Source organism: Phalacrocorax carbo, chromosome 20, assembly GCF_963921805.1.
Source record: "Phalacrocorax carbo chromosome 20, bPhaCar2.1, whole genome shotgun sequence".
Classification (NCBI taxonomy): domain Eukaryota; kingdom Metazoa; phylum Chordata; class Aves; order Suliformes; family Phalacrocoracidae; genus Phalacrocorax; species Phalacrocorax carbo.
The window spans coordinates 4,941,209-4,968,490 of NC_087532.1; the positions used below are offsets into that span (position 1 = coordinate 4,941,209).

At 45.6% G+C, this 27,282-nt stretch overlaps 2 protein-coding genes across 4 annotated transcripts; one reads left to right on the top strand and one right to left on the bottom strand.

The window, feature by feature from the left end:
* Positions 1-1,254: 1,254 nt before the first annotated feature.
* Positions 1,255-13,894, top strand: CA6 (carbonic anhydrase 6). Its single transcript, XM_064470000.1, has 10 exons — positions 1,255-1,479; positions 3,188-3,280; positions 5,350-5,532; positions 8,634-8,782; positions 9,052-9,147; positions 9,711-9,777; positions 10,356-10,513; positions 11,671-11,794; positions 12,268-12,366; positions 12,916-13,894. Exons 2-10 carry the CDS (start codon positions 3,202-3,204, stop codon positions 13,527-13,529), a joined length of 1,569 nt encoding a protein of 522 aa, XP_064326070.1. The 5' UTR covers positions 1,255-1,479; positions 3,188-3,201; the 3' UTR covers positions 13,530-13,894.
* Positions 11,221-26,165, bottom strand: LOC104048886 (solute carrier family 2, facilitated glucose transporter member 5). 3 transcript variants are annotated; one of them, XM_064470001.1, is made up of 13 exons: positions 26,010-26,165; positions 25,335-25,662; positions 23,691-23,789; positions 23,071-23,231; positions 22,430-22,554; positions 19,726-19,878; positions 19,517-19,642; positions 19,047-19,234; positions 18,525-18,635; positions 18,159-18,260; positions 17,676-17,751; positions 16,420-16,547; positions 11,221-15,756 (listed from the first exon to the last, which is right to left on the bottom strand). In XM_064470001.1, exons 2-13 carry the CDS (start codon positions 25,389-25,391, stop codon positions 15,523-15,525), a joined length of 1,560 nt encoding a protein of 519 aa, XP_064326071.1. In that variant the 5' UTR covers positions 25,392-25,662; positions 26,010-26,165; the 3' UTR covers positions 11,221-15,522. The 3 variants fall into 3 exon arrangements, with proteins under 3 accessions (XP_064326071.1, XP_064326072.1, XP_009507762.2); XM_064470002.1 differs by lacking the exon at positions 25,335-25,662; XM_009509467.2 differs by lacking the exon at positions 26,010-26,165 and having other exon boundaries at positions 25,335-26,002.
* Between the last annotated feature and the right edge of the window lie 1,117 nt (positions 26,166-27,282).

The window sequence follows — 27,282 nt, forward strand, 5'->3', positions numbered from 1 at the left end:
AGCTTTACTCATGGGTTTGGGCCTACAAGCACCAGCTGCTTTTTTGTCTTTAGTAAAACTTGTGTAGGCTCTTTTATTCTTCCAGCCTGACTTCAGCGGAGAGCTCTGTTTGAAGAGGTTTTTAGACTTATAAAAACCTAGATAGCCTGATTGAAGGTAATCTGTCCATCTCACATCAAACAGCCTACTCCTGGTCAAATGTTTGCTGGACTTGGGAGTGATGCAGCTATTACTGCAACCCCTGATGAAATCCCTGCTGATTCAGAGGGAAAGGAGTTAACCCTTTCAAGTTCTGGGTCAAAGGAGCACTGAGGTATTGAGCCAGCTACTTCAATGCAATGTCAAGGTTTTAACGTGGCTACCAATACTCAGAATGGATCTGAAAGTCAGACTTGAGCTGAGCTTTAGGCTAGCGAGGACAGAGGGAATAGCATGGGAGAAGCAGCATTTAAAAGATGGCAGAGTCAGGGAGAACTGTAGAGATAAAAGTGAAGTGCATGGGAGCCAATGATGTGGGATTAAAGGCTTACTTCCTACTGTAGTCGGGCGGGAGAGGGGAGGCTGAAGTCTGTTTAACTACATCTGTGTGAAAGTAGCCTGCCTTTGTGAAGAAATCATGCCAAGAATATTCATGGCTGAGATATCTGATATCAGATTTTCCCACTGGCTATATCTGGGCGTGGAGATGATTCCTCTTAGACCTACAGTCTTCTTCACCTGTAAAACACCAGTTTACTTCAACGACGGTCCTGCCATGATACATAGAGGTCCTAGGCACTACATCTATGCTTCTCTCTAGCAATTACAGATGACTAATAAAGACAAGCCTCATGCCAGCCAGGTTTAATACCATATACACTAAAAAAGTTGTAGCTCCAAGAACCAATAAGTAACTGTTGATGTGTGGAATACTTTATGCAGGAGAAGGGCTCCTTCCATATTATTCAGCTTGTAGTTAGAAGCTTAATATTAAAATACATTTAAAGAATTTAATTAAAATTACTGTTCTGTCATAACTCTGAAACAAATTAATAATTAGTGCCCTTAGTAATCCTCTCCCCACACGGCTACATCTTCCAGAGTAGCCACTAATCTGGGGGAAGCTAACCTGAGCGAAAAGAGGTGTGGGTTTGGATCTGCTGAGCACCCTCAGCCCCTGCTGATGTCAAGTGAAATGTCACAACTTCAGCCTGTTGCAAAAGCTCCATTAAAAATTAATTCACTGTCGTCTCCAGTTTGCTGGCACCAGTACATTCCCGAATGGGCTTGATTTCAACTCCTTTGTGCAGACCGGGCTAGCTGATCGATAAAGCACAGGCAAGAGAAACAGCTTGTCCCTAAGTGGCATCCATTTAAACGCTCTCGGCGCGCGCAGAGGCAGGGTGATGGCGGGGTGCTTTGGTGCAGAGGTGACCTCCTGTTCTTCGCTCTTGTTCACACCCTCACGTGCTGCTGTGTGGAATCCTGGAGTGTAAACAGGTATAAACCCCCAAAATGTCTCCCTCAGCTAATTTCAAAGCCTATTTACCCAACTGGATACACAAGGATTATGAAGCGCATTGCAGGACATGTTTGATTAGTTTAGTCCTTACACAGTTCAGTGCAACTGTCAGAATAAATGATTTCTTTAGAGGCGAGAGGGAAAAATACACATTTGGTTAATCACCTCAATATTGCAGCAGTTCCCAAATATTAAATATGCACTGCCCGGAACAGCAAAACAGGAAAGGCCTTTTAATGTTAGCAATTCATTTCCAAAATCAAGATTTTTGAGTAAAAAAACCTGCTTCTGTTCTTCAGCACAGTCTAATCTAGAAACCTGAGTTCGCATGACATCTGTAACTCACCTATGACTCTTAGTGTTGAATTGCTGTTATTATGTACCTTATTGCTGAAAATAATAATTGCAAATATTATTGCAAGTGGCAGGAACGTTGCAAACAGAGATTTCACTGATGTGAGCTTACTTGCTAAATGTTTAGTATTGCTGCCTGTCACCTAAAATCAACAGCCAAGTTGTGCTGCATTTGGTGGAAGCTGTATATCTCTTCTCAGCACCAGGTGAAAGCTCCATTCCTGGGGAGACTTCTCCTCCCCTTTTGTTATTAAACCGTGGGTTTATGGGTTGAGAGGCACTGCTGGGCGGAAAGGGCCATCAATAGTGTGTCATTCTTGGGGGAGGAGAAGGCTTTTCAAAGGGAGTGACATTTGCCTGGTAACAGGATACAAAAAGGCAGGCGGAAGATCCATGGTCTGTTCCCTGGTCTGCTGAATTACTTTTTTACCGGACCTTGGGCAATTAGTTGCCTGGGACATATTTTTAAGGAACTCAAGCACCTAAAGATATACAGAGCAGCTACTGAAGTCCACAAGAGCATTTAGACATCTGACACCTGCTAGTTTTTATTTTAATTCCTGTACATTTTTTAAAAAGCCATCAGGGTTTCAGTATGCTGTGTTGTGCCTGTATCCTTCAACAGGTTTTTCAGAGCTCTGAATTTTCCAAAGGTTGCAAATCTCTCACATTCAAACCTGGCTTTTCAGTGACTAGGGAAGGTGTTGAAAGCAAAATGCTTTGAAATACCAGGCTTGTGGGTGTGGAGCACTTTTAAATCTGATCTCAGAAGTCTGATTTTTCAAAGGAGCTAAGTGTCTACAGTGTTGACTTCTAATAAGATTGTGAATGCTCGGTGCTTTTGAAAACCAGTCCCTTAAATTCCTTCTGCCTTGGCTCCTTCCTCAGTGTAACAAGGAAACAGTTGGCCACCTCGAGACAGTGTTTTGAGGTCCATGTTGGGTATCTTTGCTTACAAAGCACTGTTAAACAGAGCCTTGCAATAAAGCTTTTCTACCTGCTCATCAGGAGCGAATGGCCTGGAGAAGTGAGCAGGGAGCGTGTGGCAGCTGGAGGCAGACCGTGACTCCAAGGCCATCAGCTCTGGCTGTCTGGGAAGACCTGTTCCATTTGCACGGGCAGCTTGGTTCAGAGGATCAATAAAGTACCCTTAGTGTTTAAAGCTGACTGTCCAAATAAAGTATCTCTGTGACATTGTTTGCTATTATTGTTTTGGATGAGTGAGGAGAAGGGCTGTTGGGGGCTGGAAAGGCCAGACCTGGAGTAAATTGCTGTTTACAGTTGCTGAGGATTTTTAAAGAAATGCACTCCCCACCTTGGTTCCGACTGCAGATACAGCGAGAGACATGAGGATCACAGCTGTCCTGTTCCGCCTGCTCCTGGTGCATCTGAGCTGCTCTCACCTAGTGCACTGGACGTACAAAGGTAATGAAAAACGAGGCAGTTTGGAGATTGCTACGGGCTGCCGGCTTGCTAAAGACGCTCCCATCCTTTCTGTACTGCAGAAGCAATACTCAGCTTGACTCTCTTTCCATTACTGAAAGGTCTCCACGGAGCAGCTAATTTATTCCACTTTATTGATGCTTGTGTGTCTTGAAAGTGATTCTCTTCAATGTCACCCCTTTTTACTCCTTTGTGTGGTTAGGGCACACTGTCAGAGTTGGCAGACCAATGAAGTTCAAACAATGGGGAAAATCTTTACAATGTGTTAGAAGAAAAGCTGCCCTTTGGATGATCCTGGAAGGAAAAGCTTTAAATACTGCCTGCTCATTATTTTGTCATATCCCGTGCGGTACGGATCACAATGAAGCGCTTATTTATGTATTTATATATTTTGTGATATTTTATCTGATTTTCATTTGTTTCAGAAGGTTGTTTGCAGAGCTCATTGAAGTAAACAGTAATCCTTTTATGATCTTCGCTGGGCTGGGAAACAAGCTAAAGCAAAGGAAATTGTTGACTAGATACAATATCGCAATTAGGACACCAAGCTGTTTGCAGAGGTTCTCTCTAGATTTTCTTTTGGGCAGGCTATCTGCATCTCCTAAGCGCCCCCATATTAAATCAATGTCAGGAAATAAATACCTGCAAACTGACATTGCTTACATGAAATAAAAATAAAAGAATTAGCAAATAGTATCAAATGTGGTATGGCAATAATTATAATAATTTGACAATTAGGAAGATGATGAAGTAGCTTTGAACTATTCTCGTTTAAGACAATCACGTCTCCTTCCAAACCATCCCTGCGGGATTTGAAGTCAGTGAGTTCAACAATCACATGATGATTATTCCTTAGCTCTCGCTCTGTTTGATCAATGTCAGAGTCGTGTGTCTGAGACAATCTATTGCAGCTCTGGGGTGAAGAAGAAAAGGTTTCCATACTGAGGGTCAGTCACAGCCATGACAGAGGTAGCATTAAAATTTCTACTTATGCTCGAAGTCCTAAATTCAGCACTGAGATGAGGGCAGGTAGCCTTGAAGGGTTCAAGCAATTGTTAATAGTTTCAGCAGCACCCAGACCTCGGCAGGAAAGATTCGAATGAGGGCTAAGAGCCTTAGAGCCATTGGAAAGAGCATCCAGCATGCCAGGTCTGCTACGCATTTGCTTCCTCCATAGGTGGCCACAGGAGGTTTTTAGTATTAAATACTTGCAGAGGTGATAAGCATGTGCGAGTGAAGCTAGGGTCTTTAGTTCTTAGTCCCGTGTCACAGGTTTGCGTCTGAGCTAGTGACACTGAGAAGGAAAAGGAGCCGGTATTAACACTTAGCGTGACCTTTAGGGGTTATTAGGCCTGGGGGGTAAAGTAGCATCAAAAGCTCAGAGCAATCAACTGAATCCTGAAATTGGGCTGCCCAGGTCCTATTCCACACCAGGATCTGTCTCACAAAAGCACTGAGCCACTTTCTCCTCATCTGTTGCGTATAAAAAGGGGGCGCCAGGAAGAGGCGTAGCATTGCGCTCAGGAGAGGGGTGGGTTTGAATAAAAGCACACCCAGGACATGAAGCCGCCTTAGACCGCTTCTATCCCAGAAAACATACAAAAGGTTCCATTTGCCTAAACCATTTTACTCCTATTATGCTTTTGTTAATGTCTCCCTAGTTAAAAATAAGGTTTGCTGCTAGTTCCTGATCCTAAGCAGAGACTGCTTAGGTTGAGAACCTGATTCCACACCTTTGGCAGCTGAGACCTATTTAAATCCCCCTTTCTATATAAACACTGCTTCTCTTTCAGCAGAGGTTCTGTCTCCAGCGATCAGTAAGCGATTACTGCAATGCAGGTTTCTTATTTTACAGCACAGTTGTCCTGCAGACAGAATAATGTATATTTTCACTCTAGGGAAGGCAAAGCAACCTTTTATTGCTGCAGCTCCTGGTGTTATAACAACTAGATTGACACGCCCTGCTGGCAAATGAGGAGAGTTTTCTGACTCCTGAGCTAACAGCAGTCTCACCATGTCCTAATAACCTCGTCTGCTTCCCATCCACACAGAGGGAGAGCTGGATGAAGAGCACTGGGGAACGCACTTCGCAGACTGTGCTGGCAAGCACCAATCGCCAATTGACATCCAGAGGAAAAAAGTGAGGTACAACCCCCAGCTGCTGCAGCTAGAGCTGAGTGGTTATGATGGACCTTTACGAGGGGATTTCACGATGACCAACAACGGTCACTCTGGTAAGACTGGGGGGGATCCTTCTCATTACCTACCTGAAAAGAAAAGCTGGTTGAGAGATTGCTGGCAAATGAGCAGCCTGAAACAGCAATCAGGGCACACAGCTCAAGTTTATTCGGTCCTGCAGCAGCTCTAGCTGTCAGCCACCTTCCTGTCAGAAAGAGAAGCTCTAAGGCACCAGGAAGCAAGTGCTCCCTGTCCTCTTCACCCCGTTTCGCCCCCTGAGCCATGGCTTGGTACGTGCATAGATCACTGCACATGCAGCTTGCAGGGGCCTCCCATGCACTGTTTCCATGACAGCAGGTGATGCTGGCAGCCAGCAGTGCAGGGAACAGGCCAGCAGCAGCAAAGCAAAGGCCTTACACTTTTAAAATGTACATGTCTTTAATGTAGGTCTGTCCTTAAAGCCCAACCCTTTTATCCATGCTGCTTTGTTAGCATCCTGCTCTGAGGAGTTCAGGTTTCTGTGCATCATACTGGGTTAGTCCTGCAGTGCATTCAGCGGGAGAAAGAACATACCTCCCTGCTGGGACAGCTGATAAAGAAATAGCTGAACCTGACAGCTTTCTGCTTTCAAGCTATAGAGGCGGCTGTGGTGTAGCCTCTGGAGGTTTCACCTGGGTAGCATAGCACGCACTTACTACATTGCGTTTGGGGTATAAGGGAGACTTTATGGGTTCTGGTTTGTATTTCCCAACACATGCAAGATACGGGAACAGCTCCTGTGTGTTCATGCCAGCACTCTGCTGTACCTAAAACATTATCACAAGCCTTTTGTGGCCAACAAGTGACACCAGATTGGAATGAGTCAGCTTTGCCATAGGGGCAGGAAATTTTTCTTCCCTGACTGAGCAGATGTCCTGGGAGGATGTCCAGCTCGTGACAGTGCAGGAACCGATTATTCATTTTAGCTGATTGAAATGCTATTCACAGACAGTGCTTTTTTTTTTTTTTTTTTTAACTCACCTTACTTTGCATTGCCATCTCACTTCAGTCTGCTCTCCTAGTGTTGCATTTTTCCCCAGCCACCCAGGAAAGCTCTCCAGAAACACATATGTAAACCAGAAAATAAAAGGCAGTTATAGTTCTGCAAGATATTGTCTTTGTTAGGCATTAAAAAGGGACAAAAGGCAGCTAGAGCATTACAGATTGACTCTTTCAGCATACTAGAAGACTGCAGAACTACAGTAGTGAATGGTATTTGGTACACACAGACTCCTCTCTGCATTCAGAAAATGCATCTTTTGCCCCTGTGTGATACTAAGAACTGGAAGCAATAGGAATAGAGAACCGTAGTTCAGTAGCAAGTTTCCATCTGAGGTTGGGCTGGATGTAGGTGACACAAAGCACAACACAGAGGAGAATCCCTCCCCTATAGTCAGAGAATTGGTATTTCAGGTCTCAGGAAGGGAGGCTGAAACACAGCATGGGTTAAAAGCCTTGCCTTTGGCCACACAGTCTCAGGGCAAGGCTTATAATTTAGGAGGTCCTGAATTCCCCTGCTGCAGTCTGTAATTCATTGTCTAAATAATTCATTAGCTGGTACTGTTGAGATAATGCTTTTCGTCTACAGCTCAGCAACGAGAGAATTTTCTAATAGCGGCAGTGGGAAGGGAATGAGTATTTTGGGAAGGTGTTTGGAACATAAAGCTGGTAGCTCTGTAATCCCACATGGCAGTCCTTTCTTCCTCTCTGTAACAGAGAGAAATATGGAGGGAGAGCAAGGAAATGAAGTGATGAGAGACATACTGCCTTCAGAGAAAGAATGTTGTGATTGTATTTCTAAAACACAAAATGAATCACTGCTGTTTGTCGCCCACAGAGCTCAACGTTCAGTTAGAAGCTCTCATGCCAGCATTGCTACCCTGACTGCCTACAAATTAATTCCTGCAGGTTTAGCTTTCAGGTCTCTGACTGCACATGTGTATTTTCCTATTCTTTTGTTAACATCAAAATGATTTTCTGATGCAGGGCATTTTAGAAAACCACAAAGGCAAAATGACTGCCCTTATTCAGAGCTCCTGTGAAGTCAGAGTAGGTTTTTCCCACTGGCTGCAGTGAGATGGAACAGCGTAGCAGTATCTGTCAAGGAAAATATTCCACTGGGCCATATTAGAAAATATTCAACAGATCTGAAGGGGACAGGAGATGGATTTATCAGCAGGACTCTCAGGAACTGAAGGCCAAGCATCTCACCTAAGAAACCAGCTATACTTTCTCTCTAGTTGCATAATTACAGGCTAAATCCCACCTGACAAAGCCTATCTGCAGTAGTGCAGAGTGTCTGCACAAGGAATTTGCACCTATTTCTCCATCTGTGCAGACACTCACATAGATAACCTTAGGTTAATGAAGCCTTTTGTATTTGGCATTTGGACTTCATTTTTTTAAACAGGATTGGTTCTCTAGTAGATAGTAAAGACACACAGCTGTGGGAGATTAAAATGTCATCCATGCACAGTGTGTGCAACTTCCTCCAGTAGCGTATTTTTCTTAGAACTGGGACCCCAAGTGTGGCCTTCATTACCTCATTAACACAACTGCCTTTAAATGCACCACCTCAGAGGCCAGAGAAGGGAAAATAGGCTGGCTGCACGGACTGTAATCTGTAAGGCAGCAATGGACATAATTCCAAACTGCAGAGCAGAAATACTAGAGAAAGGCACAGTTGCCCTCAGCCACTTTGTTAATTTCTATCCCACTTTTCTTCCTTGGAAATAAAGTAGTTAATAAATCTGTGCAGAGCCCTGCAAGATGCGATGTACTATGCGAGAGATGGGCATTAAAGCACTTTTTATTAGTGTCTGAGGAAAAACACAGAGCTGATCAGATGGAAAAAAAGTCTGCAGGCACAGCTAGTGCCCAGTCATCTTTGTGCCTCGTGTGGTCTGTGATGCACAAGCCTGAGGTCAGGGAAGATTTTAAGCATACCAAGCTTTAAGCTTCAGTGGTTTTCCTTGCATGCTGGAGTTAGTTCCCTGAACATGGTTGTGCCAGCTTATTTCAGAGAGAGTGTTATCGGCAGAAAGCACTAGGCAGGGCAAGCATAGCTACAAGAATGGGCATGGCTACACCGATTGCTGTCTCCAATCCTGTTTTTCAGTTCAGATTGATTTGCCACCCACCATGCACATCTCTGGAGGGCTCCCAAGCCTCTACACAGCTGTACAGATGCATCTGCACTGGGGTGGCCTGGACCTGGAGACCAGCGGCTCTGAGCACACTATAGACGGGATGAGATACTTCGCAGAGGTTGGTGCAATGCAAGGGCTGAGCCTGATGGTGCTGGCACAGAAGACTACAAAAAGCCATTGCAATAGCACTAATGTACTTCAAAGATGGAGTTGTTCCTCCACATTTATCATAAACCTGTTAAATTAAAGGTCTGTTCACTGTGCTATGAGGCAGAAGCATCAGGAATTGGGATGGTGGCTCTCCCTTCAGTGTGCTTTGGGTCCTTTAAAGCACCAAGGAAGCCACTTATCACTTCTTGCTAAATGCCCCTGTCTCTCCTCTGACAGCTGCACATTGTCCATTACAACTCAGCTGATTACTCAAGCTTTGAAGAAGCCAAAGACAAACCAGATGGATTGGCTGTGCTTGCCTTCCTGTATGTGGTAGGTTGGACACCCAAGCTGCTGTGCAGGGCCAATCTGTGATCCGCATTTATTCTATAATCACAGTCTGAGCAGGTCCAGACATGAGTAGCTAGATGTTGTACATCTATCCTAAGAGATGATGTCTGCCACCAGTTTGAGGAAGCTGTGTCATAGCAGAACTGTTGTTCCCTGACATCACGTGGGGCTCACACAACACCAGCCAATACAACTTGGGAGCCCCAGAAAAATTTGCCCTGTAAGAAGTACTGATGGATTATCAGGTGTGGCAGCTGGGTTTCCCCTGCTGTACCTCAAGGCCTTACTCTGGTTTGCAAATGGGAACACTTGATTTTGTGTGGATTTAGAAGTGGTGAAAAAGGATCCTTACAGTTCACTGTTCTATCTGAGATCTACATGTACCTACTTTATCATGCCTAGGATTGTCCAGCCTATTAAGAGATCTGCAATAGTATTTGTTCTCTTTGTCTCCCAGTTCATCAATTAGTCCCCCAAGCTGAGTAGTAGTGTAGAAGGACAGGCAGGTCACTAACCTTTTGTTCAAGTTTCTATGCTGTGTTTAGGATGGGCACTTCGAGAATACCTACTACAGTGAATTCATTTCCAAACTGGCAAAGATCAGGTTTGCAGGTAAGACCTGGGAACGCCTTTCTCCATCCTTGATATTCTCAAAGCCTGTATTTATGTACTGGGTCCTGGGACAGACATTTTGCTGCTGCTTTGTTTGCAATTGTGTGGTTAAACAGCCTCAGCCACGCACAACTTCACACCATCCCTGCCCATGCATCTCAAAGAGCAGCCCACACAGCAGGGTGGTGTGGAAGATGCTCGAGGCAGCAATAAACATACTCCTGGTTGGTCTACGCAACACACTGCGGCACCATCAAACACCAACGTCCTACAATCCTGCAGTCCGTATGCCCAGAGAGCGGGTGCCCTGCTGCACACTCCCCTTCCTGGGAGGACCAACAGCTACTGGCAGCGCACTGAGGTGCGGCCGCCCACCACCTCCAGGGCCCCAGCTCTCTCTGAATGACAAACCAAAGATCCACTGAAAGGACTGTTCACGTCCCTCCATCTTCAGTTCCACCAAAGGTCCAGTGTACCAGTGCTCTGGGCAAAGTGATTTGCCAACCCCAGCTCTAACACGCCTCACCTTTCCTGTTGTTCTCCAGTAATGGTTAATATCGCCTCTGATTCCCTTTGAGGTCAGTCAACAAAGCTCGTTTCTCTGGATGTCCAAGCCATGCTGCCAGAAAACCTCTCACACTTCTACAGGTACCACGGCTCACTAACAACCCCACCTTGCTCCGAGAGCGTGATCTGGACCATCTTTAATTCTCCAATTGTCTTGTCACACACACAGGTAAGTGATAGCTGTTTACCAGACAGAGCAGCTTCTCTTTCCTCCGGGCTTCACCTTTCCACACAAGTGTCTTTTTCTGCCCACCAGTGATTTTGGGAACAGCCTGAGAGAGGAGCTAATAGGGCATATTTCATATAGGGCTGTTGGGATCGACTCCTAAGCAACTGGAATTACAGGTGACTGTAATGGCACGGTGATGCTGTATCACAGCTAGGGCCAGTTTTTGTATAGCAGCAGTTTAACTGAGGTCTGGTGAGCAAAAACAAAGCTGTCTGCTCAGTCAGGCTCAACCATACTGAAGCACTATAAAAAGGAAGAGACTAGTCAGACCAAAGCAGAGACTACTGCAAGAGAGTCCAACCCCTCCCACCCTCAAAAAAAAACCATAAAAGGGCCATTTGTAACATTAAAATAATTACAGAATAATTGGCACATTTTTAGGAGGGTATTTTGGGTTTTTTTCTTGTCTATACTTACATTGTACAGCAAATGGGATCATTCCTGCTGCGAGACATGAGAGGGTTTGTCCAGGCTCCAGCAGAGGGATTACAGAGGAACTTGTTGCATGCATGGGAGTGCTGGGCAGTAACCCCCCCTTGTGCCAGCAGTCAAATACATGGCAGGATCCCCTTCTCTTCCCTCTGTCTGCTTTGCCAGGACAAAGGCTTCAGCAGGGGAAAAAAGTAACACAAATAAAACAAGCTTACTGCTGGGCCTTGTGGAGTGGTTCATCTTCTTTAATGAAAGAAAAAGCATCAGAAACATTTTCTTCTAGGAGGAGAACAAGACAAAGTAGAGACTAGAGTAGTGGAGGATCATAGTGTTTGAAAAATAAATACTCTTTTTGGTGGGGGAAGGCTAGTAGGCACTTGGGAGAAAGCAGTACGCTACAGAACAGCAGCAGAATCTCCATCCATGCATACATACTATCAGGCAGGTGTTAGAAACTTCCTTCAGGCAAAATATCTTTATCATGAATTAGCTGATAGGAGCCCTCATGTTCTGTCTCTTTCCTTTGCTAATACTCAGCAAGAGACCCTGGGGGTTCCTCTATAACAAATTGCTAGGTTTAATCCTGAGCTGGAGGAGCTGCACTGCACTTCTAGGCAAAACTGTTGTTCCCATTGCCCTCCATAACAAGCCTGCATTGCTCACAGATCAGCCTCCTGGAGAACACCTTGCTGGACTGGCAAAACAGGACCCTGCGCAACGACTACCGGCACGCTCAGCCCCTCAACGGGCGGGTGGTGGAGTCCTCCTTCAGAGCCAAACCCGCCCAAGGTAAAGGGAGTCAGCAGGCAGGACTCGGGCTTTACCCCAGCAGGGCCAAGAAACCTATGTGGAAGATGTCAAGTTCCAAATCACTTAATCTAGGTATGGTGGAGAACACCTTTCCCAGGAGTAGCAGCTTCCCTGCACAGCAGGTGGAGATGGCCCACGTGCCTCTTTGCCCCCTGCCAACACTTCTTGTTTCTAATGGTGCAGTGGTGGCTGTAGGTTGTGTCCCAAGGTAAGTGGTGCTACGTGGCACCACACAAGAACACTGGGTTCAGGTGTGTCTGCATCCATATGGATGAGGTACGCTAACCATTGTAGGAACCACTCTGGCATGGCTGATCAGCCAGACACCATACGGAGGTGAGGCTGCATTTTAAAACAAAGGTTTTCCCCAAACATTCTACAAACTGGAAAGTAAAACATCTACCATGCACAGGTCCTGGCCTTCTGTAAATTCAGCTGTCTGATTGCTCTAGAACAGTGCCACCCAGAAGAAGTCAACCTCAGACTGGAACAAATCCAGATGCAGCTCCAAGACATGAAGAGAGAGCTGCTGAATGGAGTGAGCCACATAGGTAAGAAACACGTACCTATTCTTGAGTCCAGCTTACCTTCCGAGGGTGAAGAGCCCATGCCCTGCTGTCCTGGATGGCTTAAGTCATTAACAGGTTTGGTACTGATATGTACAGGTAGAATTTTGTCCCGTGTCTCGGCCTGCTGATGGAAATTCTTCAGCTACAGCATCATTAAAGCTAGCCCTAATCTAGCTACTCTCACAGCAACTGCAGCTTTCTCCTGCAACATATAAGCTCATTTTTACTAAACAGTGAGGGGTTTAAGCTTAAAGTTCTGCTAGAATAGATAATCATCATCTCTGTTTTACACAAGATGAAAAAAGAGGAAGGGGCAGGGGGAAGTGATTTTCCCAAACAGTTGGGTGAAGGAGCTAAGCTTTTCATCATTTCAAGCCCTTTCCCTGTTGGTATGACACATGCCAGTAGCTGTGGCTCCAATCAGCCAAGGCTGCCACAGCCCTGCCAGTTCCTATGGGTGTATTCCTCAGGATTTGGGGTGATTTATTAGCACAGCAGAGAATGTAACAGCTGTCTTTTTGGTTATTTCAGGTATTAAATCCAGCACTTTTCCAGCTTTCTACTTCCCTGTGGAAAACATTGAGAGTTTTGTAAATGTTCATCCCCTCCATGATATATCTCTCCAAGCCTTCACTTTCTGTTTCTGGGCAAAAGCCCAGCATGCTGGCAGTCAGACTGTTCTTTCCTACTCCACACAGGAGAGGGATAATGAGCTGGTGGTGACTGTGGGCGCAGATGTGGGGTTGTGGATAGGAGGTCATTTCATCAGCTTCCCACTGTACCACAAGGCACAAGGCTGGCTGCACTACTGCATGGCATGGGCCTCCCAGTCTGGCATGGCAAATTTATGGCTCAATGGAGCAGCTGGTAAAGAAAAGAGTATCCAGAAGGGGTATGTGAGCCAGGCTGGAGGGATGCTTGTCCTTGGGAAAGATAGAGACACTCTTCTTGGGACGTTCTCCAATGGTTTTGCAGGGTGGATGACTCATGTGAACCTGTGGAGCAAAGTTCTCAGTCCTGCAGATGTTCGGGCACTTGCACTGTGCAAACCAGGGCAACAGAAGGGAGATATTATAGCATGGGGAGAAACCTCCATGACCCTCTTGGGAGGGGTGGTTCTGGAGTCTGACACCAGCTGTCAGTGACCCCATTTTTTTTTTTTTTTCCCCTTTTTTAAAGCAGCTGACGATTCCAAACTGCTTGCTGGGGAAACAGAGGCAAACTTAGATTATTGGCTTGTTGCTCCTTCTGCTTTATATAAGCTCACTACACATCTGCTAGTGCTCCAGGTCATTTTTCCAATGGTAGGTACATGGGAACAAAGCCTCCATCGGTGGGATAGAGGCAAAGAATAGAGCGGAACTTGGCACAGTCCAACACCTTGTACTGTCCCATCCTTCCCAGGAGTTTGACTTAGGTGCCCGTTCATAGATCTTCCAGCATGTCAGAGAGCCCCTCTCTTTGGTCAAATGAGCCACTTCCTCAAGTAAAATTTCTCTCACATCCTTCACCCAGTCTCCGTTCCTCACCATCGTTCCTGCACGTGTCCTCCTTTCCCATTTCTCACCATCAAATCACCACCCATTGCCCTGCAGGTGTACCTAGGAATGGATACGTAAAGGCCTTGCAGGGCAGAGGGTTGTCCTACGCAGTCAATGTGCATAGATCAGTGGAATGCCTTCTTTTCTGTAAGTAGATGTAGAGACTGACCATGGAAGCAGCTTCTTTTTCAAAAGAAATACATCACAAGTTTCTGGGAAGGTATAAAACTAATTTTCTAAGGTTAAAGTAAATCATGTGAAGGACTACCTCCACCAACAACACAAAATCCATGCCACACTGTTCAACAATTCTGCTTTTTTCAAAACAGAGAGCAGCAGCCCCAGATAACAATGAATTACATTTCCCCATGTTAAATTATGCCATAATTAACCCCCACACCCCTTAAACTAATAAATACTTTAAGAAATGCTCCATTTTTATCAGAGTACACTTCACTTTCATCTGAGAGTCTGCACTAGTCCTTCACGCTCAGAGCTTTTCCAAATCCATGTCTTCAGGTGGAATAGTGCCCTTAGAGGACACAACCAGAAACCAACAGAAGGACCAAGCTCTAAGTCATTTGAAGACTTTTTCAGGGGTTTTCAAGTTCTTGAGAACCAGGTTATTAAAAAAATTAAATTTAAGCAACTCAGTGTGAGAAGCTAAAGACAAGTTTGGATGTGTTTGCAAACACAGGCTCTGGGGACAAATGAGCTCCAACTGACTCATGCGTACAGAGTAGGGATATGGGGGTTATCAAAGGATTAGGAGAGGGACTGTTGTTCTTTGACAACGGAAGTGTAAACACTAGGGAGTGAAATGAGGTAAATAGCTCGAAGACTAGAGCGCCACTGGCATTCCAATTCCAATGGGTATAAACTGACTGTGAATAAGCATCAGCCAAATGGATGACCCCTAATATCAAGAATAAGGCTTTTGAAGGATTCATCAGCAACAGCTGAGGACTAGGTTTGATTTGAAGGAGACAGTGGAGTGAGATTATTGTAATATGCGTTTCCAGTTTAGCAGTCCTCTGAAGCACACAAAGGAAGGACAAGCATTGACATGATAAATGCTGTTAGCCCACCTAACAAAGTACCTCAGAACAACTGACACACCCTCCACCCCAAAGCATCAAGGGCCTGGCATCACTCATGCTGGACCCTCAAATACACGAATGACAGTTCCTCAGGGGACTATAGTGCACTCCTTTCATAGGACTGACCAAAACCCAGCTCAAATGCTGGCTTGTGTCACCTGAGATGTGCCAGTCAGGACGTCAGGGACATACATCAAGTTACCTGTGTGGTAAGGTGATCACAGGAACTGAGACGGCTGAGGATGCTGCCCTTTGCCTGTGACAAATACCACGAATGAGTAACTTGCCTTGGCAGTGGCTACTCCATGAAGCAGAACGGTCCCGCTAATTACTCACAACACCACCACTCTCAAGACACAAGGGCTTATTTGGAAACTCCTGCTGTGGGAAGTTTGCAGAAGGTCTAAGTGAAGATCGGTATCAATGAATTGATGTATTTGTTCTCCCACTGAACAGATCCTGAAAAACCTCTGGGCCAGGCCGAACGCTGGGCTGGGTCACAGCTCACTGCTGGAGATTACTTTGTTCCCTGCCTGCCCGCCTGGGACAGTGTGGAAAACCTCAAGCTTTTCTTTGTCTTCCTGAATCTCCACCTTGTTCCTCTTGGCCATGATCCTGTTGATTTCCATGAAGGTTTTGTTCTTTGTCTCAGGAACAACAAAGAATATGTAAAGTATGGTGGCGAGGCAGATGGCACAGAAGATGAGGAAGCTGTAGGGGCCCAGTCCAGCCTAGGGCAACGAAAGAAGGCAGAGCAAGGATCAAAGGAATACACCAGTTGTGTACATTACATGATTTGAACACGGTCAACCCTGCAATAACTCTAGAAAAGCAACAACAGTGATGTGCACATATTTTACGCTGAACGACCAGAAGTTAGGAGTGGTTCTAGATTCTGTCTTCGCATTGGAAGATATTTCTCTTATTAGAAACCACCATGGATTTACTGGAAAAGGAGGCTGTGGGTCTGTTACATAAATCAAACTAAACTCACCAGCTCCCTTTCCACAGGCTAAAATTAGCAAATGTAGCAATTTATGGGTCACTACTGCTGGGGATCAGTTTGAATGGGTGACCCAGAGATCAAAAGCAAAAATTGGCTAAAATGGAAGATGGGGAATTTGCAATCTTTTCCATGCTCCCGAATTCAGGATCAGCCATTCACCTGGAAAAATAACTGCTTGCTTTTAAAGCATATGCAACAGACAGGTGTGATAAAAACATGCTGAATAACACCAGTTTCTTGCCCTTTATATATAATCCTGCATACAGGTACTGGGAGCCAACTTGAGTATTTACAGCTCTTAGGATTAAAAAGGCGCTCTGTAAGAACACAGGGGTGAAGATACTAATTTTCAGCTGAAGTCTTGCCTTGTCCTGTGATCGCATCTTACCTCCATGTAGAGGAACACAAGCCCCACGGTGAAGTTGCATAGCCAGTGCACAGACCCACCCACCATGAATGCTGCAGGCCGGGACGACTGCAGGAACATCTCGGTGATCATCACAAAGGGAATTGGACCTGGAAGGTAGTTGCATATTTGGAAATCCCAAAGGCAATTCCCCCACTCTGAATTCCTAGATTATGCTGTTCATTTCCATGGCAGGCAATGGTTTCTAAACTACTAATGTTTAGAAACACCCAACAAATCAAATAAGGGATTAAAAAAACCAAACCAAAACCCCACAAAAACAGGGCAGCTAAATTACTTTCCTAAGCTCTCACAGAGCAATCAACCTCTTCTCTCCTATGGCTGCACCTTAGCCATGAACCCCTCTCCTGCACAAATGGTAAATTAAAGTTGATCAACACGAACTGTCGCTCCAGAGAGCACCCTTTGAGCAGCAACTAAGCAAGTGATTGCTTAAACGAAAAACCTCAAAAAACAGAGAAACACCCCAACACATGCAGGTGTTGGAAAAATGACCTGTGGAACAAGCCCTCAGGCTCGTGCCCTGCGGCACAGTTAAGCAGAAGCAGACCGTGTTCTCATTAACGAGGTCAGGCCACACATCCAGTTGGCCCAGTGGTCTCCCTCCAGCAATCTCCCTGTGCTTGAATCTGCCCAACAGCATAAATGGAAGAGGAAAGCTTGCGTGTAATTCCATCTGCCAGTGAAATCTCAATAGGAGTTTCAAAACTGCACTGCTGCATCCAGCAAGGGTCTGGCAGAGCTTTCCAAGCTGAACAGACAACTCCACCACACTAAGAAGCTGAGTCAGGACAAAGCCTTTCCAACGTCCACATCTATCCGCACCTCTCCTTTCCGCAGAGTGAAGTGCAGGGCAACACATATAATTTGAGTTGCTTCTAATTTGATTGCCTATAGTTGCAAGCATGCAACGTCTCTGCCTAGTTGGTAAAGCTCACTATCTCAGCCTAGTTTTGATCCAGATCTTACTGGTGGAATCTCAGGCACGAGCATAATTGTGTCTTTGCTTTTCCTCTCGAAAGCCAGGTGCTCCCCTGCCTCATGGACACAGCCAGCAAATCACTGGAATGTAAGCCTAGCTGACAATCAGGAAGGTGCACAGAGAAGAAATTCTATTCCCTTGGATGAGCTCCACAAAGCTTTTGATTTGAAATTCTTCATAACACTTGGCTTTACCCAGCTTGTGGAGGAGACTGGACAGAAGTGTGCCTACTTACTGGCTCCAATAGCATGTCCGATGATGTAAACAATGACACACACTATGCTGAGGTAAGACATCCATGAGACAGTGGTCTGTGAAGAATTTAATCACAGGTTAGATGTGGGTGCTACCTGAACATCACCAACACACTCAAGACACTGTTTGTAGTAAGATTTGAGGGCATTCTAAAGCCAGTGTCACCCTCCATTGCCAGATACGTCCATACTTAGCCATGAAAATCATAGCCTGGGTATGATCCTTGCTTCCAACAAATGGATGTGACAGGTATTATGAACATGACATACTGGAAGTAGTATTCAGACAAGCAGGATCACAGCTTTTCCTGGGTTTACTTTAGGCAGATATACAAGTACAGAGACCTTTCATACTGTCCCCTCCCCGCCACGTATAGAATCAACCTCAAAATATACCAACACTCCGTTCCCTGGAAGGCCCAGAAATGCACAGGTAGGATCACCTGAGCCATTCAACCACTCACCTGGAGATTGAGGGCCAAAGTTAAGACTGCACAGGAGACACAGCACAGTCCAAAGCCAGCAAGGAGAAGGATTTTCCTCCCCAGGGACTCCACGATAAAAACCTGAAAGAGATAGAAGGGGGTGAGAGACCAGACACCTGGGGCACAGCACTTAGTCCAGAAAAATTTATTAAGGTAGTCTTTGTCTTTTAAGAAATTCAGTTAAATTTCCGCCATCTACCGATGAATTGTGGGCATCAAGTCACCCAGGAACTGTGAAAAGCTGGATGTGTCAATAACACAGAGAACAGGCAGGGCATTCTTCAGCACCCAGTCCCAGTGAGAAGTGCGTGGAAGCCCTTCCAAGGGTTTCCAGCAGAAACTTACGGCAAGCAAAGTCATGACGACATTGATGGCACCTATCGACACAGTGACATACTGCACATTGCTGCTGGCCACACCTGCCGACTGGAAGATTCTGTCCGCGTAGTAGAAGACCTGCAGCAAAACCACAGCTATGTTTATATGTGGCCAAAGGCAGAACACAGGAATTCTCCTTTGGCTACTTTTACATCCTGGAACCGGTGCACAGAAGCCTGAGAACTGAATTCTTTCAGTTCTGTAGACGCTGGGGTTTGGAGCCAGGTACAACCACCTTACTCTGAACATGTCCAAACTATCCTTAACAGGACAGCTTGATCCTGTAGCTAGTACATGAGTGTACTGGATTTGGCACTGGCCAGGGGCAACCCACCACAACATGGTGCAGAACCAGTGTCCCTGATGAAGAGGTACTCATGTGTCCTAGGTTCTAGCTCCTGTGTCAGCAGTGCCCCACACCATCCGCTCTGAAGTCCCACCCCTTTATTACTCACCCCACTGGCCTGTCCTACATGCCTTCCCACTCACCGCATTAACCCCAGACAGCTGCTGGCCCATCATCATGACGACAATAGAGATGAGCTGCCATCGCAAGCCTCTAAAGGTGCACAGGCTGAGTACAGAAAAACGCCCTTCTTCCTTTTCTGACCGATCTTCTTGGCGCATTTCCTCCATCTCATCATCCACATCATTCCAGCCTCTCAGCTTCTGCAGAGCTAGTGGGAGAGGAAGGTGAGTTACAGACCCCAGAGACATGTCTACAGTGAGGTCTCCTGCTTCAAATCAAGTCAGTACAGTACGGGCAGCAGCGCTTCCATGCTGGGAAGTCAGGGATTCACGTATGCAGAGAAAGGAGCAATGTTGCAAGAACCCCATCCACCAGCAACACGTCAATGAGTTTCACACTCGCTTGCTTCACTGCTGGTTGCTGTCAGTCATGTCCCACAGTCAGATCTATCCCATTCCACCTCCCCTTTCGTGAAAGGATGATGCTCTACCTTGTCGTGCTTGCTCTTCACTGCCCTTTTGTATCAGCAGGTATCTGGGACTCTCAGGGAAAAAGGGCAATATAAGGAGCTGAATTAGTGATGGGATCCCCGTGAGCCCCAGCAACACGGGCCAGCCTGCAATGAGCGAGACAAGATGACAGCTGTGAGAAATCTTTTTCCAGTGGAGCCCACAGAGAATTCATGAGCCAGGGCTTTACCTTTGGCATTCCCAAGGATGCTGTTGAGACCAAGGATCTGAGCTACAAGGATCCCAAGGGTGATGAAGAGCTGGGGTACTATTCCAATAGCACCTCTCAGATTTTTGGGGGACATTTCTCCAAGGAACATGGGAACCACATTGGAGGCCAGACCTAGCAGTAAGAGAACAATGGTAGACACACAGCTGATGTCAGCACATTCACCATCTTCAGTAAGAGGCCTTTTTCCCATGTGAGACCAAAGTGATCCCTGCTGGACCACAGGAAATATGGAAACCTCAACTTAAACCCTTCTGCTCCAGCTGATGATTTAATGTCATCATCTGGACAGTGAATAAGGTGTGTGTGTTTTCACCACATGACATAGGTTCCCTTAGTAGGTGGACAGGTACAGAGTCCACCACTGCATCGCATGTCCAGGCGTCTAGCTTTCTCCGGGAGCTGTTAGAGAAGAGTTTCTCCCGCTACCTCTCTGTTCATCAATAATGCTGTCCCTTCGCAAAAGCTGTCAATATTACACTCACATAGCTTAAGACAGAAATAATCTCTGTGGCAAAGCTGCGGAGGCATTCCCATGCTGAAGTTAATTCAAGGTGCCTGGATTGTTTCACTCATTTCAGTTGAAATACAGTAAGGAACCAGCCATGTGTGCATGATGGGCCTTTGGGAGTACAACCTGCCCACCTTCTGGTGCTTTGAGGGTCTAGCTTATTAACTGCTCAGCAGCAAAGCATTTTAGGAGTCCAAGAAGCATAACAGTAGCCTGCCTTGCCTACAGAGGTAGCAGACGATTTGGGGCCTCTCGTTCATCTTTCAGAAAATAGCTTTCTCCCAGCAGGGTCTTCCAAGTACTTCAACACAATACATGCAAAGAAAAATTGTGTGCTACTGCAGGTTTGGAAACAAACTCGAAGTGTAAAGGAAGATTTTCTACTTCCTCTAAAACAAGAAAAGAAATCAGTAGCCAAGCAAGCTGATGTGAGGCTGGAAGGATGTGACTTCTTGCTGGCTTTCAAAAAGTCACTCCTCCCTCAAGTGCTCAGTAACGGCTTGCAGCGGGCTTTGCTGCTTTGAGGTCTCTTACAGGTGGCATGCTGGAATAGGTATTCCTACACCAATAGGGCACTAAGGACACAGGTTATTTTGAGGAACGTTGCACAGTTACCCACAGTAGCCCCAGAGAGCTGCCAGCTCCCATGCTTATGCTGTGAATGCTGGCATGCAAAACCCAAGCTCCTGGAGTCAAATGACCACATGAGACTCTTATCTCACATTTCTAAAGTTCCTAGCATTCAGGAGCTTGCAGTTACAAAGATGATAGAGCTGTTATCTGAAAGCAAAAAAGGCATGGAAACAAATATTAAAGCAACTATAAAGCATTATAAAACTAAACTCATGAGGTGTAGTGTTTTAAGTTCACACTATAACCAGGCTTTTAAATGCACAGATTAAAAAACATGCTAGCAGTGACTCCTGGACTACTGTGGTCAAGAAACAGTGGCTTTCTAGTGGTTCAGACCTATGCCGACCAAGCCCTGTCACAGAGGGGCCCTGCATACAACAGGGCTGCCAGGGCTACAGCCGGAGCTGCCCTTTTGCAAGTGGGAGTGATGCTTGGAGCCTACCAGGGCCTGAAGCAGGCTGCCCTGGCTCAGCAGCTTCCCGCCCAGACACGGTGTCTGCCGTTCCAGTGAGGTCAGGCTGTGAAGGGCAAGTCAGGACAGCCAGTCCAGGTTCTTTTGTCAGTTATAAATAACTGGAAAGAGGGATTACACTTAACAGGTTCCTTAGTATTTATTCAGAGACCCAATGCTAAGAGCAGCTGCCAGGCTTAGGAAAGTCAAAAGCCAAAACAAAACCACTGGACTAGAGAAATTTCCTGCCACAGCTCACAGATTGCTGCATGTCAGTCTTGCCAGCCCAAAGCCAATTCATTCAGCCTAAATGCTGTTAGGGCCCTTATCAACCTGGCTCTGCACACACTCAGTACAATCACATTATCAACACATTAAAAACACATTTGTGTTTTTAGCACAAATCCAAAACATAGCCCCATACTAACTACTATGAAGAAAATTAACTACTAAAAATAACTGAAATGATCCTACTCTATATTACTGTAGCTCTAATACAACCAGTTATACCAGCAGCCCTCACACACCCTTCGCCTTGGCTTTCCACAGTCTGCAGTAAATCCAGTGGCTCTGAACCCTTCACTCTCCCTTTTAACATTTTCCTCCTGCTGGAAGAATGGTCAGTTCCAGGACTGGATTATTGGATCTGTGTTGTCTTCAATGACTTCGGTTTAGGATTATTCTGTTTCTGATTATGTTTGAAAAGAAAAAAATAAATCTAGGCTACCTGCTTTAAAATGCCTGGGAAAACAGATTATCATTATCAGGTTTCCTGGCTGTTGGAGCTCCAGTGCCTAGCAAATGCTTGTTACAGAGGATAGCTGCATCTACAGACACACATCTCCTCTGTACAGCTGAAATCCCAGTCTCACTGCCATCGGTTACTGGAGATCTTTAGTACTTCTGCAACATGCAGATGACAACTGTTGTTCAAGCAAGTACAGCATTGTTATGCAAATGCATGGGTCAAGTGCCCTACCTGTGAAACCATCTGTTGTAACAATAAAAAGTCTTTACATAGTGAGGAATATATTTATTGCTCTCCCTTTACCATCCAACCTCTCACTTACCAGCATATATTCCCACGATAACACGTGCAAGAATGATTACTTCAAAGGTTTTTGCTAGCTCTGAGGTTCCCATAAGGATTGCAGCAGCAATGGAGAAGAGGTTATTTATCAGCAAAGTGCCCTTCCTGAAAAGTAATAGAGAAGGAGACAGATTCAGTTTATTTTTTCCTAAGGCCCCAAGAGCAGATAGGTCCCTGCTGTGTTTTACTGTCCAAAACTCACATGAATCACCATCCCAAAGACTAAGCAAAGAAAAAAAGGTGTGATCGTCCCATTTCTCCCGCAGGGAATGAAGGCTTCAAGAAAGAACTGACGTTTCTCAGGAAACCTGAGCAGCAGAAGCTGGGCCTGATCTCAGATCCCAGCCCAGGACTTTCATCATTGCTCTCTACCTGGCTCAGTGCCCAGCACACAGCCTGGCCTTGACCATACTGAAACCATATAAGTTGTTCTACACGTAGGAGATAACACGTATTGCTGAGTCTGGCAACTACTCACCAGCCCATCTGCCTTACAATCAAGGTATGTGTGACACAGTCACGTTCCTGATGGGCTTGGCAAGCTGGAGTGACTGGTGAGGCAAGTCTTATCTGAACCTAGCAAACTGTTGGTGAAGGATGTTAAACACCGCTGTCACGTACCGGCCACAATTGTTGACCAGAGGCCACACCATGAGGGACCCAAACAAGCCACCGAGAGGGAACATGGACACCGTGAGAGACCAGAGCAGCATCTGGAAGCCACTGTCCATAGGCACGCCATGCCTGTTGAAGTAGGTTTGGTTGTAAAAGTCTTGCATGTACTGGAATGAAATACAGAGCATGTTTAGCACAGTAAGTAAAATTTTCACGCTGTAAAAGCTAGTTAACAACGAATGCCATAAAGCTTTACACAAATGTCTTGATAAAAAACAGAACAGCTGAGTTGGAAAATGAATGCAAGAGAGAGGTGGAGAAGCCTGGACTAGATAACTGTTACTACAAGCTATCCTGCCTTACAGGATTTGCCTGGGGTCTAGAAGGGAAGGCATTCCTCGTGCCCAGTCTCTCCTAGGCACAAAGACCGAACAGCAGTGTTACATGCCTTAACAGCCTCCCTTTCATCTCCTGGGGAGCCCCTTCTCACCAGGTACCTGGTGATTCAAAGCACGGAGAAGTACAAGCATCTGCCCACAAACACCCATAATCTACTGTTACAGTCCTGTTTTGTTTTGTTTGTAAACCTACTCCTGGGTCATGGTCCACTCCACAGTCCAACCTACCGGGGCTGGAGAATTAATCACAGACACGTTGTAGCCATACTGGAAAGAAGATCCAAACGCAGATACCAGTGCTACCAGTGCAAGCAAAAGTGTCATTTTCTGCACAGGAGAAAGAAAACACACAAGCAACACCTTAGAAGCAAGTTTGGCTTTTGGGCATAAATAGCATTCAGTAAAAATAAATAAATATGGTAAGACTTGCCTTCTGTGTTGGTCACTTCGTGTTACTGTATAAAGCAAGCTCGAAGGGTTGTTTTCACTATAACTCATTTTATTGTGCTTGATTTGCACACACTCATTGCAGTAATTCATTCTACTCTTTCCTGGTATCAATGGATCATTTGGATGATGAATAATTTTTAAATTATCTTTCTTAAAACACCACCCCACAGGGAAAATGCAATTATTCTTTTTCCAACATGCAAATTGGTAAGTGAAATAACACAGGATATTGGCACAGGAAAGCTTTAAAAAGAAGAGATTTTTTCATGAAGTGGCAGAATCTCTTTCCTGTTCATTTGTTCTGCTTTCACATGCCGGCTTGTTCTGCCTCCCACATTTCAGGATCAAGCTGTTTATGGATCTAATCCGTTTGCCATTGAAGCCAGTTAAAACTTATCCAAGTAGCTCAGTGAGGGCTTGGTTGTGGGGTACAAGGGCAGCACTTGGGGTTGAACAGAAGGGTGAAACTGGAGTAGGACCAACCACCACACAGTCCTCAGGGTTACAAGCAACTTGCTTTTTGCAACAATTTAGTTGTCCTTCAGTCCTCAGGCTGGCCCTCCTGGGTTGACTGAACTGTTTTGGGTTTGGTTTTCTTTTATAGCTCATTAATATATCTCATTACTTCTATATGAACACAGTATTTTTCCATTCAGACCTATAATTTTCTGTCACCATCATTAGCCTTAATGTCTGCAAGGTTTTATGTCCCAACACTCAACTCAGGTCCCACATGAAGGATCTGTCATGTCCCTCATGGAACATTTGTCCAAATACAGCTGCTGCTACTCCCTACATTCCTCAGAAGCTCTAGCACCTCACCTCCAGTGGTCTGCAGAGTTTAGGGCACTGCAGGACCTCAACATTCAAGTCGATATCAGATTGAGGATCAGAAGGAAGCTGAGGTTCCAGCTACGTTTTCTACGAGTAGGCTGTTGACATTCTCACACTGGTGATGAGAAGCAGGCTGCCTTGCTCTCATTAAACAAATCCCAGGAGCTCAAAAGAGCCACTGGTGTTAATTATTCACATTCAGCACTTCTAGCAAAACCTCTGGCATACACGAGCAGTGCATTGTGCAAGGCAGCCCCCATCCAGAAGCATCTGCAGCCTAAAACTGCTTAGAAAGTAGGAAAGAAACCTCACACACGGAAGGGGAAAGTCACACAGAAGTTACATGGTAGGTCGGCTGCAGACAAAGAGAAAATCATGAGACTCGGTGCAACGTTACGCTGCAGACAGACCTAAACTGGGCTCAGGAACATATGCATCTCTGCTCTCCCTGTAAGATCAGTTTTGCATATGTTAGCCCAGAAGATCTTGGCCTTCTCTTTCCTGTAGAAGTACGTGCAGATCTCAGATCGCTTCCTCTGTATCTCTATGGGAGGCTCAAGTTAGAAATGCAGAGTCCAGCATACTTACCCCCTTTGAACCTTCCTTGTAGTCAGAGCTGTCCTGCTTCTCTCTTTTCAACTTCATTTTGGCGTTTTAATCACAGATGCCAAGTACAGGCTTTTATAGCCAATGCAGGGGGTGGGAACGCCCTACACAAAATCCCCCTCTGTAGCTTTTCAGAAAACATCCAATCAACGACAAGCTCTATCAGCCGAAGTAAGTTGCTGCTGTTCGATCATTCCCTTGCTCTGTGTGACTCCCTCGCGTCTCCTCTTTCTTCCCTTGTTCAAGTTTGTCGCCGCTAGGTCAGATGTTCTTTTGCCAGATCCTGACTCAAATCAGAGGTCCTGCCTAGCTACAGGGGAAACAGGCTCATCTGTCCAACTAGAAGGGACAGACTTAGCGCAAAAGCTGCAAAATGAGCTATTTTACCCCAGGCATATATACATAGACAAGATGCGTCTATAGCAATAGAGCTGCTGCTCCTCCACGCTGCAGCTCCTGGGCAGCTGTGGATGATGCCGCTGGAGAGGCTGCCTGGCAACAGCTGCATTCCAGGGAAAATGGAGCATTCTGTGGTAGCAGCCTTGGCAAGAGAGGGTGTTTGCCATGGGCCACAGCGATAAAACTGAACTGTATTAACCCTCCTGCAGCCACAAGTTGCATATCTGCCCTTGGGCTGAAATACTGCTCGTGCCCTACCTTGCACGGACCAACTTGCTCAGGCACTTTCGCCGTTTGCAGAGGACAGGTTCATCCTCTCAGACTTGTGTTTTTCCACCAAAGCACATTAGTGCTTTTCCCCTTATGTGCAAGGTATAACACATGCTGCTGGCTTCGTAGTAATCTCCTACACTATGAGACTACTTTGAACAGTTCAGGACTTGGTTAATAGTCAACTACAATTTCCAGCGTTTATCAGAGAAAAGCAGAGTTCACAGATACCTCCAGCAGCTGGAGAAACTGGAACCAAACCTTGTTGTTATTGGTTCGTCTATCTTTAACAGCCAGCTTAAAAAAAATGCATCCTCTTGAGCAACAGGAGCCGTTCATGTGTGTTGCATGCATTCTTTGACTGGTTGCAGCCTCCCTTCTTCCAGGTGAAGACATCCTGCTCTAAAAACAAGGGGAACAGAGCCGTGGTGCTTTCAGGGTAGTGGAGCTTAGTCTCTAGACTTCTTGTCATTTGTCTTTTATGGCACTGTTATAAGTTAACATCCTCAAGGAGGCTGTTTGCTAGTGTATCTTGACAAGTTGACCACGTGTCAATATTCCTGCCTCTTTCAGGAACTACTCCTGCTTCAGTCCCACCTATCACACGGTGTCCTAACTGAAGGGAGATGCACACCAAAACAGTCATTTCACACACAACTCGTCTTTCTCTACCTTCCTCTGCATTCCTATTGAAAGAATGTAGCTGGCTGGTACTCTGCTAGTGCAGCTTTTTCCATGCTGCCTTCAAACATTGCTCTAAGCACCCCAAAACACTTAAGAGAGGTCATAGCTCACTCAGCAACTAGTTTAGTTCTCACTTTCACAGATCTTTGGCCAGAAGAGGGAAAATGGAAAGTGAGCCATTCTGTCCCAGCGGTGGGGAAGTTGCAAGGAGGACAAACTTCAGTGAAATTCCTGTTCTTTAAAGAGAGTATCATCCTTCTGGGAGCTCTTGGCACAATGACAGCCGCTTTGATGCTCAGTAATTGTAAGAAAGGAGAATTCTCCATCATGTTTTTTTTTAAATTCCTTCCCTGAACTTGAAGAAATAATCTTGACACACGCAGAAATCAAGCAGGACATGTATGCTTGCCATCACAAATCCTTCAGAGTAAATATTTGCTTATGGCAGCAGAACACTTTGAATATTTGCCAATCACAGCAAGGATCCGGTAACAACATCCATAAGGTAGTAATGGGCACTGGGATGATCTTGGAAGGATTTGATGAAAGGAGACAAGATGGTGAAATAACTTCTTGG